The 17,116-nt window shown below is 37.2% G+C and overlaps 3 protein-coding genes across 3 annotated transcripts; all 3 read right to left on the bottom strand.

The window, feature by feature from the left end:
- Positions 1-866: 866 nt before the first annotated feature.
- On the bottom strand, positions 867-1,661 carry LOC140164313 (craniofacial development protein 2-like). Its single transcript, XM_072187586.1, has one exon. The coding sequence runs from the start codon at positions 1,659-1,661 to the stop codon at positions 867-869; it is 795 nt and encodes a 264-aa protein (XP_072043687.1).
- Positions 1,662-3,325: 1,664 nt separating this feature from the next.
- Positions 3,326-8,900, bottom strand: LOC140164212 (uncharacterized). The gene is made up of 3 exons (XM_072187454.1): positions 8,415-8,900; positions 5,902-6,140; positions 3,326-5,101 (listed from the first exon to the last, which is right to left on the bottom strand). The coding sequence occupies exons 1-3, from the start codon at positions 8,710-8,712 to the stop codon at positions 4,892-4,894; spliced, it is 747 nt and encodes a 248-aa protein (XP_072043555.1). The 5' UTR covers positions 8,713-8,900; the 3' UTR covers positions 3,326-4,891.
- On the bottom strand, positions 8,885-16,939 carry LOC140164307 (uncharacterized). Its single transcript, XM_072187580.1, has 11 exons — positions 16,829-16,939; positions 15,328-15,471; positions 14,861-14,977; positions 14,502-14,618; positions 14,028-14,136; positions 12,025-12,114; positions 11,579-11,647; positions 11,262-11,333; positions 10,817-10,888; positions 9,954-10,025; positions 8,885-9,503 (listed from the first exon to the last, which is right to left on the bottom strand). Exons 1-11 carry the CDS (start codon positions 16,890-16,892, stop codon positions 8,885-8,887), a joined length of 1,545 nt encoding a protein of 514 aa, XP_072043681.1. The 5' UTR covers positions 16,893-16,939.
- Between the last annotated feature and the right edge of the window lie 177 nt (positions 16,940-17,116).

Raw genomic sequence — 17,116 nt, 5'->3', positions numbered from 1 at the left:
TCTTTTCTGTCAATATTTGGTTGTAAAGTCTTGTCAATTGAGTGATGATTTCCGCACCTCCTATCTTATACACGTCACTGGATATATCATCAGTGCCAGGTGCTTTGTTGTCCTTCATTTGTTTTACTGCTGTCTCTACTTCTCTAACAGTTACATTTGTTATGTCTGTTTGATCTGGAGACAGGAAGTTTGGTTTACTTTGGTTAGAATGAGAGCTATAAAGGTCTTGGTAAAACTCTGCACAGATGTTGAGCATTTCTGCTCTACTAGATGTAGGAATACCATTTTTGTCTTTCATCTGGCTGATTCTAGTTTTCTTACTGTTCATTTTGGAGATCTGTTTTGGTCCTTTACCACTTTCTAGGATGGACTCAATTTGTTCTCTTCGTTTTCTTCTACTTCTCTGACGTCTCTTCTTTCTAACTTCCTTCACAGTTTCCTTGTACTCTACTTTCTGAGTAGTAGTTTTGTCTATGATTTCTCTGAGTATCTTTCTTTTAATATCTAGCTCCTCAATCTCAATATCTTCTTTGGTTTTTTGTTTCTTTTTTCTTTCTTGTGGTGCTATCTCTTCAGCAGCCTCTGTCACTATGCTGGATATAAGTGTAGATCTCGAGTCTATATCCATATCTTCCATATCCAGTGCTGTGAATCGATTCTTGAGTGTTAGTTGAAATTCTTCCCTCCTTTCTTTCAGCCGCATTATATTTAGTTTGCTCTTTTTAGAATTCTTGATGAATTTGAGTCTTGCCAGTTTCTTGTTCAGTAGTATCTTAGCTCTAATCATCCTGTGATCGCTGCCAATGTCCACATTCGTGATCACTTCACAATTCTGTAGTATGCCTCTCTGGCTACTTAGTACAAAATCAGTCTGATTCCTGATCTTTCCTCCTGGGCTTTCCCATGTCCAGTATCTGTTTTCTTTCTTTTTGAAGAAAGTGTTGGCAATAACCAGGTTTCTCTCCTCTTCTGTTTCGTTCGCCAATTCCACACCTTCCCATGATTGATTCCTCTCCGGATTGACGTCTACCTATCTTGGCGTTGAAATATCCCGTTACTATGGTGTAGGTTGCTCTACTTTCTTCCATCGCCTTACTCACATCCTCATACATTTCTTCTACTGCTTCATCCTCATATTCGCTGGTAGGTGCATACACTTGCACTACACATAAGTGATTGTTTGCTGTCAGTTGTACATTAAGTGAAACAACTCTATTTGAGTAGTATTTTATTTCTCTGATATAGTCTTTGAATTTTGGATGGATCATGAATCCAATTCCTTTCGCATTCCTGTTGTCCTCAGTTTTCCCATGATTATAAAGCCATGCTCCTCCTTTCAATTCTTCAATGCCCTCTCCAGCACGCTTTGTCTCTGACAGTCCTATAATGTCCCACTTGAGATCTCTCAGTTCATCTATAAGTGATTCCAGAGATTCTTCGGTCCTTAAAGTTCTGGTATTATATGTACATATATTAATACTTCTTTGTCCACTCATATGGCTCTCATCAATCTTGCAGCGTCCTTTCGGCTTTGGCTGCAAAACGTCATACGAAGTGTTGGCTTCCGAGTCATGACTGGGCAATCTGCAACCATCTTTTCTCTGATGGTTGCGCCCGTATTGGCCTCGGGCATTACTGTCTCTTTTTACTTTCACTTCCATACTGATTCTTAAAGGGTTTTAGCCATATACTGACGCGCTGGCTGGGCGAGTTGTCAGTAGAGGTTGAAGTCCGGGTTACCTCACCCTTAGTCTTACGATGGATGCAGACAAAGCAGTGTCCTGCAGTCATCTAGGCTACTCAATAACCTATCCGGCTACAGTCCACTGCCCCCAGAGCCCCGTCTGTTAACTCAGAAAAAAGTTCTGAGCCGTAACAGGTGATACGCGATTGACATGCAATCTTCGAGAACGTGGGGTTGGGTAACTACCACGTCGTAGTGGTCCTTATAATCTACCAAAATATGTGTTTTGGCACGTTTTTTGTCATGAAGATCATTCTCTATTTATCTGTTGCTTTCTTTGTTTTAACCAAACCAAGCTGTCGTAATTCAAGCAAGACAGCTATTGTGACCCTTGGGAAGCTGACGCTAAGCTATAGACGAATCCAAATCCACGCATTCCTACACCTAACTAGCAGCCTTTAGTTGGGTATAGCCGTCGGCTACAATGCACCCAAAATGTGAAATGATTCGGCCTTGGCGGAAATTTTAAACTGCATTCCATCACCCGTTTTACATCTTCCGCGAAACACAAGTAGACAAAAGAATGATTAAAGTTTACAACACAATAGGCCCTACAGTTCCCTTCGGCAAAACAAACAGCTTCTACATGGTCTATTCGCTGTTGAAGTGACATAATAATCGGATTAACTACACCATATCAAACGCTACAAATGGATGTACTTGCGAATAAAAGGACTATGTATGAATAGATGCGACGGGATTACCTGCGGAATTATCTCTATTGTATTATTCTATTAACCCTCCTCGTCCTTGCATCTTCTCTAGGTGTTAGGTGGCTTTTATTTGCACAATAGGGCGCTCAAAACACCAGGTTAGTGCTAGCGGCTACCCAAAGATGGCCGACCAAATCCTGACCATGACTTGGCTCGTTGGATTCGTCTATACACTGAGAGGTCATCGAGATATATGGGTTCAACCTCGTGTGTCCTGGAGACAAACTCTATGTTAATATTCAAACGTGACCTTATTACTATACATTTTATAACGTGCCTTGTTCTGTCGTGGTTATTTGTTTGAAGGCAAGACCCAATGGAGTTTCGATAACTAATATTGATACAAACCACTATAAATTAATCAGGCAGTAGTAGTAGCATTTTGAAGCTGAGACTTTCATTTAATTGATCATAAATATAATAAGATATAATTAATTTAAGGGAGTACTACACCCCTGGCTTTTTGTGCCTGTTTTTGCATTTTTCTCACAAATTAAAGCGCATTGGTGACAAGCAAGATATGTATATTGTAGGGGCAAGGACTACAACTACTGCACTGAACATTCAGTAACTCAAGGCAAGTAGTTATTGATTTATTGATCAAATAAATACAAATTGTTTTCCCCTCATTTTTGACTGTAACTCCACAACTGTTATCTATGCTGAAATAAAAAAAATTCCAGTGCAGTAGTTGTAGTCCTTGCCCCTATTATACATATCTTACCTGTGCGCAATAATTGTTGAGAAAAATGCAAAAATAGGCACACAATTGGGCAGAGGTGTAGTACCCCCTTAATTGGTGAAATTATCAGAATTTGTTTGCAAATAATTATAATATTCAACATCTTAATCATTATAGTTATACCTGCAAAGTTCCACATTCACGGTATTCATAGGTATTGATTTTGGGAATGATTTAACGGATTAACGTGAAGTTTGACAGCGTTAATCAAATTGCCACATAGAGTGTAGCAATGACCGTCCGAAACGTAGAATAGTTAGAAAACATAATTCTGTTAGAGTATCTAATTCTCAATATACAATTGTTATATTTTAGAGTTGCAAATCAGAGGTTGCGACTTCCACACGCCCTGTTTGTACGCCCGTCTATCTATTCGAAATCACATTAACGGAACCAGGTCGCTTATTTAGCCGGTATTGGAGACTTTGTACGTACAAAATGAACGTATGGGCAACATAAATATTGCACAAAATTTGTCCATTTTACAATACATTACAGACTAGTCAATGATAAAGAACATACACATGTAGGCTCATTCTTAATATAATATGGTACGAAAGACCAGAGATAGTGGTCGTATACAATGTACAACTAGTATAAACTTAAAATAACTTTCGCACGTACTAGAAATCCGAGAGGGATATTTGTACTGCTATATTTGGCCTGTTATTAATGTCCAGAAAATGTACATAGATTTGACACATCGAATTTATTTATGTTGAATTCTAAGCATGGGTCATTAGAGAAATCTGGGCCTTTACAGTGCAACTGATGAAGGATTCCAGAAACGTGTATTTGTTAACAGCCTGCATATAACTGGCAAAACACGTCTTGCTAAGTTGTATGCTTTCTAACAACGGTTTTTACCTTGCCCTAAATTGGATAGAATCAAGTTAATTACTCGTTATGAGTATTGAGTAATCTAGAGGCAAGCGATTGCAGTAGGGCTTTAGCGTTTTACCGATCTTTGTAGCCCTGCGGGACCTGTTATATTGGAACTCACTTGGAGTGTTTAGTCGTCGTATGGGAGTCGCGGGCCTCGGGCCTGACGACCCTGCGGTCTTGCTGTTTTTAAGTGTTAATTTATATTATTTAGTCTGCTTTGTTAAAGCAAAGTGAAATTTTCAATTGAAGAATATTTTGGAACATTGGAAGGAATTTGATAGATTTGAAAGATTTCGAATTCAAATACTTTTTAAAGCCTGAAATAAGGTGGAACATTTGATGGTTTATTTGAATAAAGACAATTGTGTATACATGTTTGAAGTAATACTGCTACGTTTCGAGAGATCTAAGTGGTATTTAGGTTTCTTCAACATGACCCAATAAAGCTATACTAAAGATAAAAGCGGTATATTTGGAAAACACGTTTACTTTCCTTAGAAATGTTGAAGGAAGTAGTGTTTTGATACCAAATTTTGGCATTCCTAATTTCATGGTATTTGACCTGGGACTGATGGGATTTTCAAATCCTTGAAATTCCTTATTAAAAAGAGGTTTATTTAATCATTGACAGTTGAACTATGATAATCCATATTCAGTTGACGACAGCTGATGTTAGAATGCAGCTTGGTTTTCGTATGCCCCTCTGACCTATGTGACCTGCCATCTCGTCAGTTATCTTTAACTTTAATCCTCCTATAAATAAACTCAAATATATATTACAACAACAGAGTCGCCCTTGTTTGATGTCTACAGCTGCGTACTATCTACTAAACTCTCCAAACATTCAATGTCTGTTTTGATCGCGTCATGTCTACACAGTTCAAACTCGGTGTTCCCTTGTGGACCGTTGGATGACGCGGATGTCGGCTCATCATGCAAGGCCGTTTCTTCATTCTCCAAGAAATGTGATTCTTTTTTAATGTCTAACATTAGGAAAGCCCGTGGGTTATTTCCACTCTGAAAATAAAATTAAATATTGTGTATGTTTGAGAGCAGTGGTTAAAGTTAATGTATCATGATAGAATTCCTTCATAGCATTCTTTTTATTCTTTTGATAAATGCTATTTTGCGTTTACGGAATGTGATTTTCACACTCAATGCCAAAATAATGGGTTTTTTTTTTTTAAATTTCAATTACAGGGTTTGATTTTAACAAATAATGTTCAGGACTCATATATATTTTGAAATGATGTTAAAACATAAGGTTATGGGGTTTCTTTTTGAAAACAAAAATACCCCAAACTACAAACTATGCAACTTCTGGTAATTTAGGCTCATTTCCCCTTATGCGTCTTACGTCCAGTGCGACGCAGCCGGATTAAAAGAACCATGCGGGTTGTATATTTAACCTCGAATTCACACGATTTATTGGATGCTGAATCATGTATTTATTGAGTTAGAAAAATTTTGCTTACGTCATCTTAATTTAATAATTCGTCTCAAAACCCTGCTTTTGCGCGTTATTCAGGTTTTTTTCGCTGTTTAATTTTGTTTGTTTTTTCCCAAATTCACTACACAAAATTCTCACGTCTGACAGACCCAGATGTTAAAATAGCCTAAATAGTACATCTCAATAAAATTTTTCATCTTGACCACAGTGAAACCTTATTGAGAGATGAAAAGGTGGTCTAATCTTGTAAAAAATCTTGTCCCACAGATAAGAAAGATTAAAGTAAGAAAAAAACCACCCTAAAACCGCATTGCGCATTCGGTTTTTAACTTAAGAAGGGCTTAGAGACCAATTAAGATAGCCTTACCTGGTCAATAAGTATATGTTCAGCATCGACATTTCCATGCGATAAACCCGACGTGTGCAAATAGTCTAAAGCTCTCTTGACGTCAGTTTGTATTTGTTTCATGTGCGCAGAAATAACTTGAGATCTACCTTCTTTGAGAAATGCCGACAATAAAAATGGTTGAATAAGAGTCTTGTCAATGGGTGGCATTAGACGAACTTTCGAGATTTGACTGGTTGCTACATTCATCAACGAATTTTCTGTAAACAAGAATTATTAAATGTAGAAAAAGTGTGAGTTCTTTCGTTAAAATAACCAAATGTATCTACTTCATACTATCAAACAAATTAATAAAATCAAACGATTCATAGAGGAGATGGCCAAAATCAAGGCTAATGAAGGTAACCATTCTTTTTAAATAAGAATTTTAATCAACAAAACGAAAACACACTGCTCAGCAATTAATCATACTAGTGTGCCCCGCCGCTAGCTGAGTAAACGGGAGCGATCATAAAAAAACGGAAGAATTACTGAACAGGTGACATAATACTAGGGCCATTGAACAAGTAAAATATTCTCAATGCAAAGTAAATGATAAACCATAATGCAGCACATTATTGTTAATGTGTATTGCAACATTCGAAAGTTCCAACAATGATAATTGCATCCAGTCGACAAGTTGGCGTAAAAGCTGGCAAGTCGTTAAATCGTTTAGACTAAACTCGAATCCGCTGTCTGCCAAGCAGTATTTTGAAACCTTGACCACCAAATAAAAGACACACATCCTAAAAATGGCCCCACAGAATCATATTGTGGGCAAAATAATTAACTCAGAAATGTAAAGTTTGTGCGCGTACGACATTATAGCAGACTTGTAACGAGTCATGACTCGAGACTCGACTTTTCAAAAATGAAATGACTCGACTCGGATTTTCAAATTTTCCCCATAGAGATTGTACAGTGACTCGAGTCATTTGACTCGACTCGACTCGAGATATTGCAAGAAATGACTCGACTCGACCATGAAATGACGTGACTCGTTACAACTCTGCATTATAGTAACGAAGTTATGGACACAACTGGTCTGGGGTCGTTATTTAGGTCACGAGGTTCAAATATAGCTTAGCAGACAAAATATTCGCATTCAGCATACAGTTTTTACGCAATCTTGCCAATCGACGCTTAAATAAGCACAAGTTTCAGAAATGTAAAGTTTGTGCGCGTACGACATTATAGTAACGAAGTTATGGGACAGATGGTCTGGGGTCGTTATTTAGGTCACGAGGTTCAAATATAGCTTAGCAGACAAAATATTCGCATTCAGCATACAGTTGGTACGCAATATTATGAATGGCCAAGTGGTCCAAAAAACGTGTAAGAAAAACGTGTAAGGTTACACGTGTAAGATTGCATCTTATACGCGTAAGAATGCATCTTATACGTGTAAGGTTGCATCTTACACGTGTAAGAATGAAGCGTGATTCTTAAGTTGACGAATCACAGAGTAAGAAATCACAAACAGCCAATCATCTTACGCGTTGCAAACTTCGACCAATAATATGTAAAGACATTTTTAGATTTGTAAAACCCACGACTTCTTATACGTGTAAGATTTTGAATTTAGTGATGGACGATACGCGATATTATTGGCGGCGTACCGATGATAAGTATAGAGCTCGTCACCAACATCGTAAACAAGATAAGACATTTTCTAAATTTGTATGAGTGCTACAATGTCCTGCATTGTATGCTGAAACTCTGTCAGGATTTGTTCCGATTGTTGGACCGTCATGGTCACAGCCCGGTTTATCTCACTTTCCGGTTACTTTTTTCAGTTATCTGGAGTCAATTTGTACTCAATATCAAATAATTTCAAGAGGTCAAAGCAGACGTTTGCGAAATCTACCGTGGTACATATCGATATCGTGGCTGAGATTATTCGGCGCTCGTCGTATGTATTAGTCAAACTGGAATACCGTCCATCCCTAATAGGCAATTCTTACGCGTGTAAGAAATGCTATATCGAGATTTCATTGGTCAAAGAAGAATACGCGTAAGATGATTGGTTATTTGGGGGTTTAATTTAAGCAACCCGCTAGATTCTAAGACGTATAAGATGCGATATTACACGTATAAGATGCAATCTTACGCGTGTAAGATGCCATCTTACACGTGTAAGGTTACACGTATAATCTTACACGTTTTTTGGTCCACTTGGCCATTCATACAATCTTGCCAATCGACGCTTAAATAAGCACAAATTTCTGAAATACAATTGAAGACCGAATTAAAAAGACTAGTTTGCGTCTGACGTCAGGGCAAAGGGGCGACGTGATTGGTTGCTGACCTGCGCAGTACAGCATTTTTGGTCCGGTTGACAGGACGTCATACGCAAACTAGTCTTTACAATTCGGTCTTCAATTAGAACAAGTCTATTATGAATCTTTAAGAAATGTTTAATTTTACTGCCAATATTTTAAGTTAAGTCCCCAAAACCCCAAGGGCTTTTTTTCAGATAATTTTTACACACGTACCGTTCTTCGTATGGTTTGCTGACGAATCACGGGTGGCCAGTACCAATGAGTTCGATTTGTCTGACTGTTTATATTTGTTATTAGCACTCCCTTTACGTTTTAGCTTAATTTCTCCGGTTAAGATGGTGTACAGATAGGGATTTAGGGATGAGTTGATGGGGAGGATAAACACCGCTGTCCACACGTAAACTATTGGAGAAATGATGATGATATTACAAGTGGACAAAATACCCAGAACAATAACTGGCATCCAACATACAAAATCGGTTCCAACTAGAAACAGCATTTTCATCGCCATCTTGATTTGCTCTGTTTGTCTTTTCGTAAGGGCGCTTGAACCTTTCCCCACCTTTCTTGCAGATAACTTCACCGCAATGTAAATACCAATATAACAAAGTAAAATAGCGATAAAGCAGATTAAATTAAAGCCAAGAAACCAACATATTGAATAAAACCACCCTGGTGGACGATCATTTGTAAGTGGCAGAGCAACTAGACCGACCATAGAAATGATTACCGAAGTAACTCTTAACAAACAATGGCATAAAACTAATGAGGCTGACAAAACACCAAATCGAGACGGCTGTAAAAAATGCCGAGTGGCGTCGAAGCTTTTTGTCACTGAAAGGAAACGCTATACCTAAGAATCTATCCAGACTTAACATTGTTAGGAAACAAACTGACGCCTCCGATGATATGACAGACAAAGACCCAGCTAACTGACAGAGGATACTACTCATCCACTCCTCCGCGTATACAATGTAAACATTTCTATAATACATATCTACAGATGCAATAATCAACATATAAACGCCCATCAAACCATCTGCTATTGCCAGATTCAATACCAAAATATCTTGGACAGAATTTCGTCGGTCTTTTGAATCACGGCGGACAGGCAGGATTCTCCACAAGATAACAAACGAATTTCCAAGAAAGGAGCTTAAACCCAATATCCACATGAAGACGCGTAGGATTTGGTTACGCATGAGGTCCTGACAGGACGAAAACTGATCCGGTTCAGGGAGGCATTGGGAAACAGTTTCCATGTCATTTACAAGACAACAGAACACATACTTGTCCGAGTGTCTGCAAGCAAAATAGAAATGTTGTGAATTACAAAAACGTATCATTTATTCAAGCTCCAGGACGGTCTTATGAGGTGTACTGAAATCGGTATTAGCATTTTACTTTGAAAAATCAATAATAGGGCTTTAGTGCTGGTCTTCATGCCTTTCCAATGAATAAAGGCCTAATCTTACCCAGGAAAATAGTATCACTAGAGTTGAAAAAATATAAAAAATACTGTAAATCTTTCTACGGCCAATGTATCGATAAGACACTGATTGACACTGTTTGTTACAGCAGTTCAAATGTTTAAAACTTATGCAATTAAGATGAAATAAATTGCTAATTCTGTTTGTTTTTCGATTAATATTGCATATTCCTCTACACAAATAGTAACACAGATGGGATATTTTAAAACAAGATTGGCAAATTTTCAGCTATTTATACTTATATTTGGTAAATATCACTTACAATGTTTGTAACTGATCAAGATCTCGTAATACACTTCCTTGTGCACCGATGATTTCGGTCTCTCGAATGTCCCTATTAAAGACATAATAAATATAGATTCATATACGTTTCTGAAGATTATCATTCATCCACGTAGTGAACAATATCAATATTGAACTATGATCTAGTCAACTGGACTTACTATTTTTGAGTGGGAAACTTTCACGTTCAGGATTGGACGTGAAAATTTCCCACTCAAAAATAGTAAGTCCAGTTGACTAGATTATAGTTCAATATTAATATAGATTCATATAAGTATTTAAGGTGTCGTAAATAGACCATTTGTGTACAAATGCAGCTTTTATCATTACAATTTACGGTATAACTAAATATAGAGGATTGGTTAGATTTGCCTTTAGTGTTTCTTTGTATTATCGTAAAATAAAAATTGAAATCTTGATTGTCACAAACATCTATGAATATCTCAATAAGATATACTACAGAGTGTAATGGACACGGTACTTATCTTCTTACGTGTCACTACTCCCTTTCTTAAAATGTTCCTGAATGGTTAATTACATGATATAATCTTCCGAGTAACCAATCAAAATAGTGCTCTTAATCTCTACTAGCCTCGCCAGTACTCATTTGCTCATATACTGTAGCTCTCTTTGAAGCCAAATCAATTGTTATGATAGTTTGAATGAATTGAGTGGACAATTGCAGATACACCAATTTGTTTTTGACCAAACTGTTTTTGGCTTTTTAAAAGTAATTATGTTTGATACTTTAGACAGCAAACACTTACTATCAATATGTAATGTATTTATTACACCAACGATTAAAGAAATAGTAGTCAGAATAATACTAATAATACAACTTACAAGAACGTGAGAGAAATTAAAGGCGAAAAAATTGCAGCGTCTATTTGATGAATTGGATTCTCAGACAGATCTCTGGAAAGATGCAAAATATAAAGAATAAACAAATTTTCATACACGAAAAAAAGAACATTATGAAGGTTGGAAATCCACATTAGGAAACGAATTTGGAGAAAACCTTCTGTTAATAAAATACTATGCTGAGCCACCAGCCTGGGTGGCTCACGCTCCAGTAATTTCAGATGATTGAGCTCAGTAATACATCAAAGAATGTCTCCCAATTCATGAAAACAAATAGATAATCAGCTTCATCCGATTAAAAGCTTAGAGGGAAGGTCTTACTGCTCAGCGAGTGTTTGTAATTATCAGAAGGTTTTCTCCAAATTCATTATGTAATGATTAATCCATTATATTATTTTACATTAATTGAATAAACGAAACTACTTACAAACTTGTCAAGAATCGTAAGTTGTCGAAAGTACCATTCTGAAGGCTTTGAATTGAATTATTTGAAAGACATCTGAAATAATAGTCAATTGCAAAGGAAATATCACCAATTAACATTTGCGTACAATTTGACGATTTCGTTTGGTTTCAAAACTAAACATTGCAACATTTAAGTGTTATCTGCTGGTCAGAAGTGACTTCACCTTACATACTGAACCTTACGTACTGCACCATTAACTTTTTAATGATACTGTACATATTTTCAATTTATAAGCATTTAAAAGACACGCAATATTACATTTATACAGTACAACTTACAATATTTGCAGGTTCACATTTTTGCGAAACAATCCACTGATATCATTCAATGCGTTTCCAGATAAATTTCTGGAAGAAAGCAGACCGGGATGTTAGAAATAAGTAATTGGAAACTAGTAGGGTATTCCTTGAAGAAAGTCCCGTAGTTTAGTGTACAATACATGGTCTATTATGTTGGGATGAACCCCCCCCCCCCCCACGAGGGTGTCGACTGCAGACAAAAAGTTCCATTAAACTAATTGATAATTTCGGAATTGTACATTTTTATGACCATATTTGAAATCGGCATGAACAATGAATTAAAGTGAGTACAAACAAGCCTATTATAATAAGGTCTGTGCTTTTTGAGATAGTTCTTGAGATTTTGAACTAGTCTAAAATCTTGGACTTTCTATGTTAAAGCCTAAGCAAAGCCGAGTCTTTATACTTGAATAAAATGTACTTACAAGAAGAAGACTAATGTAAACATATCCAAATCGATGAATGCGGTATATTGGTCTGTAGTTGACATCATTAGTCTAGAATTGGTCAGAGACCTAATGTGAACGAATATAGAAATTAACATAAATGAATGGGATATATTGGTCTGTAGTTGACATCGTTAGTCTAGAATTGGTCAGGGAGTTAATGTGGAAGCATATAGAAATTAACATAAATGAATGAGGCATATTGGTCTGTATAGTTGACATCGTTAGTCTAGAATTGGTCAGAGAGTTAATACCGTATGGAAGCATATAGAAACAAACATAAATGAATGAGGCATATTGGTCTGTATAGTTGACATCATTAGTCTAGAATTGGTCAGGGAGCTAACGTGGAAGCATATAGAAATAAACATAAATAAATGGGTATATTGGTCTGTATTTCACATCGTTAGTCTAGAATTGGTCAAAGAGCTAATGTGAACGAATATAGAAATAAACATAAATAAATGGAGTATATTGGTCTGTATTTGACATCGTTAGTCTAGAATTGGTCAGAGAGCTAATGTGAACGAATATAGAAATAAACATAAATAAATGGGGTATATTGGTCTGTATTTGACATCGTTAGTCTAGAATTGGTCAGAGAGCTAATGTGAACGAATATAGAAATAAACATAAATAAATGGTGTATATTGGTCTGTATTTGACATCGTTAGTCTAGAATTGGTCAGAGAGCTAATGTGAACGAATATAGAAATAAACATAAATAAATGGGGTATATTGGTCTGTATTTGACATCGTTAGTCTAGAATCAGAGAGCTAATGTGAACGAATATAGAAATAAACATAAATAAATGGGGTATATTGGTCTGTATTTGACATCGTTAGTCTAGAATTGGTCAGAGAGCTAATGTGAACGAATATAGAAATAAACATAAATAAATGGGGTATATTGGTCTGTATTTGACATCATTAGTCTAGAATTGGTCAGAGAGCTAATGTGAACGAATATAGAAATAAACATAAATAAATGGGGTATATTGGTCTGTATTTGACATCATTAGTCTAGAATTGGTCAGAGAGCTAATGTGAACGAATAAAGAAATAAACATAAATAAATGGGGTATATTGGTCTGTATTTGACATCATTAGTCTAGAATTGGTCAGAGAGCTAAGATGGCTAAATGGCATCAGATGGCTAAAAGAGGCTATCTGGATACGCCGAAAAGGAAACGACACTCTAAACAAGGACGAGAGGGCCTATTCACTCAACAACATATTTGACCAACTCATCACGCCCTCAACGGCTACTATTGACTATAAAAGGAAGCAGTCAAGATGTGATGAGTTGCAGTCTGAAGAAACCACTAGTGTAGTGGTGAAACGTCACTGAAAATGTGAGTAGATCATCATCATTTTGCACTGGAATTGTTCAAAACGAACCATGTTTACAGATAAATGAATGAGGTATATTGGTTTGTAGATGATATCGTTAGTCAAGAATAGGTCAGGGAGCTATTGCTGAAGCATATAGAAACAAACATAAATATCCATAATCAAGAGCAAACTTATTTTTAGAACTTTGGAAGAAGAGATGGTCCTAAGATAATCAGGTTTAAAGAGATTTTTCGTAGACATAGCAAAGCATCCTTAGTTATCATAATAAAGCAATTTTAATTAAGCAATTTTATAGCGGCGTATGTTTTATCGTGAGTAGTCAATTTCAATCAACACTAAGCAATGCAAAATATGAGTAATTATTCACGAGAACATTTCTCACCCTTCCACGGGGCTCGAACTCGGGGAATCTGATACCCTCTCAACTGCAGTAACATGAGTTAGCAACTGCAGTAGATTCTTGTGGAGCAAGTTTCTAACGTTTTGGATTATCACATTTAACAATGTATTCGCATGATCAGGCGTTTACCTAATAAAGTGCAATTCGAATTTGATCACAATCAGTTTTGAAAAAACAAAACACGGTAATATAATCATAGCATCCTTTTTGGGGGATCAATACTTACAGTTCTCTTATAGATAATGGAAAAAGAGCGGTAGTTTCCGGTGTCCAAATGACAGAATCGCAAATGTAAGACAATCCAGTGCAAGAACATCCATCTGGGCAATTTAAATCTTGGTAATTTAGAGAAAAAATAAAATGAACGTGCTCGATTAAAAATGATACATAGATTATTGTAATTCTGGTTTGAAGGATAATCTACGGAACAAAACTAAAAGTTAGCAATTATTTTTCATGAATAATATTTTAAGTAATCAATACCTTGAGCATGCTTAGTAGATATTTGCCTTTCTTAAAACCCGCTTTGTCTATTACCAATGTAGTCTTTTTGTCTTTGGTAACGTCATCTACACTGTGACGAAATTTTATAGAAAAATCAGACAGTAATAATTCCAGAATTGTGAAAGACAATACGCATACGTACGTATTCTTGCGGAAACACATTATTTTATAAATAGCGTATATTAACACCACATACCACAGAATTGCTCGTCATCTCCATATGGACACTGCTCCTCGCCATCACAAACTTGATTCTGGTTTAAACAAAACTGGTAACCACGACAGCGATATCGCCCAGGACAAGTGTACATTTCTGTCAATTAAAACAACATAATTATATTGAATTGAATGGTGTTATATTGCGACTGACACATCGGTATTCTTTGTTCCACAATGCCAAAACGTTCCGTCTCAGCTGTAAAATTAGCTTGAACGTATCTTTAATTGAAGTACAAGGCATATTCATAATGTGTTGTTATTCTTTTGTTATCTCGCTCACTTCTGGCGAGTGAAATTGACAGTTTGTTCGAGGAAAAACAACAAACAAATCATTACCGCATCCTTGTTCATCTTCACCATTGGGGCATTCCATTTGACCATTGCATCGATGCTGAAGCTGAATGCAGTAGGATTCTGGACATTTCACTGTCTCGTTGTTACATTCAACATTTGCTGTATAAAGAAAAACAGATTTCTTACAGATTTAATAACTCTGTTATGTACCGCTGTAAATGTGTGCATAAACGGGATAGGAAGCGGTGGGTGTAGGTGTAGGTAAGCAGATAGGGGTGTTTGTGCGTGTGGATTGGTGCTCACGTATTGAGGGCCGCCCGTCACAACTGGGTTAGGCGGGATGGACCCAGTTTAAGGTTTTACAGAAAAAGGCCTCAAGTACTTAAGGACTGGATTTGTGGCTTCTCCAGTCCTGTTATCTTCCCGTTGTCAGTGGCCTTGGGCCCTGTTACCTCCCCATTATTGGGATATTACGAAGATGAATATTAACTTAGGAATTAATGTATTACCACAATTTTGTAGATGGGTTGCATCACGACATCCTTGTAGCACACCATACCGGTCGAGTTCATAGAAACAGCGAAATCTCTCCTCCGCACAAGCAAAATTTTTACATTCAATTAGCTCATTATGATCAGTGCACTTTCCATAGGCTGTAAAAACATACAAAACACATGTAACAAATTACTTTTTTCAAATGCTTGCTTGATTGAGCAGGATCGCCCAAAATCCATTTATACAGGATAACAGAATATTATGGTTTTCGTTTTTGAACGATAGAAATACAAATACTGAAAAGATATAAAGACCCATTGTAATTCAATACCAGAAACTGATTTCAAACTGAAATAAAATCTAATGCTTGGATTTTCAAAATAATCAGGTGAGCTACATATCGCCTGACTGTGTGCTGCTCGCTTTTGCTATGGGATGTTGGCTCCTGGGACGTATGTTGTGCTGCCGGCTCGTGGGCAGTGTTTTGGGGCCCATGGGGGTGCTCCGGTGGGTGGAGTGGGCGGTGGTGGGGGTTGGGGCTTCATCCAATTCAGGTTATGAATAACATATTATTTCCTCTCTTTATCTTGTTTCACCTTAATTGGTGCATTTTTATATCTTTAATTTCTTTTGAACTATTTAAATGTTTGTGTGCAATTTTTCGGACTGGGTAAACCCCAGACTTTTGCACTTCTAGCTCTGCCCTCTGGGGCATGGCCATGGGCCTAATCCCGGTTGCCTGTGGGTTGGTAGTGGCGGCATGTGGACCTCGGAGTCGACTGTGTGCTCGTTTTTGCCTTGGGATGTTGGCTCCTGGGAAGCATGCTGGGGCTGCTGGCTCGCGGGTGGTGGTATGGGACCCATGCATGGGGTGCTCCGGTGGATGGAGTGGGCGGTGGTGGTGGTCAGGGCTTCATCCAGGTCTTTACACTGGTTTGGGTAGCTGGGGTGCTGTTGGAGTGTTTTTCGGGCTGACCCCGGTGTTTGCCTGCTGGTAGCATGTCTTGGGCGCAGGGATGTTCTTTTCCATTCAGTTATGTCCTGCGCTTCCGTTTCTTGTTCTTGGATATGCTGGGTCAGATTTGACGTTGCTCCAGCTTTGGTCCCAGATACCTTAATCCATTGTGTTTTGTCATAAAAAAAATCTTTTTCTCTACTGGTATGTATATTTCCTTGATGCTTTTGATGTAATGTGCAATCATATGACCTATGCCTTAAATGATGTTTTTATTGTATTGCTCTTGATGTAATTTGTTTTAATATGTGCAATCGTATGATATAATGTTTTTATTGTGTATTATATGTATGGCCTTGTGCCACCTGGGAACAAAAGGAGAACAGTGCCAGTGCATTGATTGGTCACCCCAGGTTAAATACGAAATAAATAAATAAATCTATCGGCACATCGCTCTCCTGAGAAGCACTAGAAGCATGTCAGGAGAGTGACGATAGAGAGAGTTTAAGAGTGTGATGTTAGCTGTTGCTCGCTCAAAGCTTGTATTATATGGTCCTTACAACAGGAATTGGGTTCATCCTCCCAGTTCTTCCCCGTACAATCCCTTTGTCCATCACAGTACATATTTGAAGGAAGCCAAGTACCATCATAACATTGAAAGCCAATTGATGACTCACCTAGCCAAAATAAACAAAAATATTGGTATTTACCACACGAAGAAATTGTAGAAATACGCATTAAATTTGACGGTTCGTTGGAATTCCACTGATTAAAATGTTTATGTGTTTAAGCAAAAGTTACGTATATAAATGCAGATGTGACACTCAGATTACTGACTAGATAGTTGG

Source organism: Amphiura filiformis, chromosome 11 (genome assembly GCF_039555335.1).
Source record: "Amphiura filiformis chromosome 11, Afil_fr2py, whole genome shotgun sequence".
NCBI lineage: Eukaryota > Metazoa > Echinodermata > Ophiuroidea > Amphilepidida > Amphiuridae > Amphiura > Amphiura filiformis.
Note: the sequence above shows the minus strand (reverse complement) of the source record. Positions and strands in the feature narration are given on the sequence as shown.

Coding starts and splice junctions, on each gene's coding strand:
- LOC140164212 (XM_072187454.1), bottom strand. CDS start 8,712: ATGGCGATGAAAATGCTGTTTCTAGTTGGAACCGATTTTGTATGTTGG. Junction 6,141..8,414: donor AGCAAACCATACGAAGAACG/GTACGTGTGTAA, acceptor TCTTGTTTACAG/AAAATTCGTTGATGAATGTA. Junction 5,102..5,901: donor AACATATACTTATTGACCAG/GTAAGGCTATCT, acceptor TTTTATTTTCAG/AGTGGAAATAACCCACGGGC.
- LOC140164307 (XM_072187580.1), bottom strand. CDS start 16,892: ATGTACTGTGATGGACAAAGGGATTGTACGGGGAAGAACTGGGAGGAT. Junction 12,115..14,027: donor CCATTATCTATAAGAGAACT/GTAAGTATTGAT, acceptor CGTTCACATTAG/GTCTCTGACCAATTCTAGAC. Junction 10,889..11,261: donor TTACGATTCTTGACAAGTTT/GTAAGTAGTTTC, acceptor GCATCTTTCCAG/AGATCTGTCTGAGAATCCAA.
- LOC140164313 (XM_072187586.1), bottom strand. CDS start 1,661: ATGGAAGTGAAAGTAAAAAGAGACAGTAATGCCCGAGGCCAATACGGG.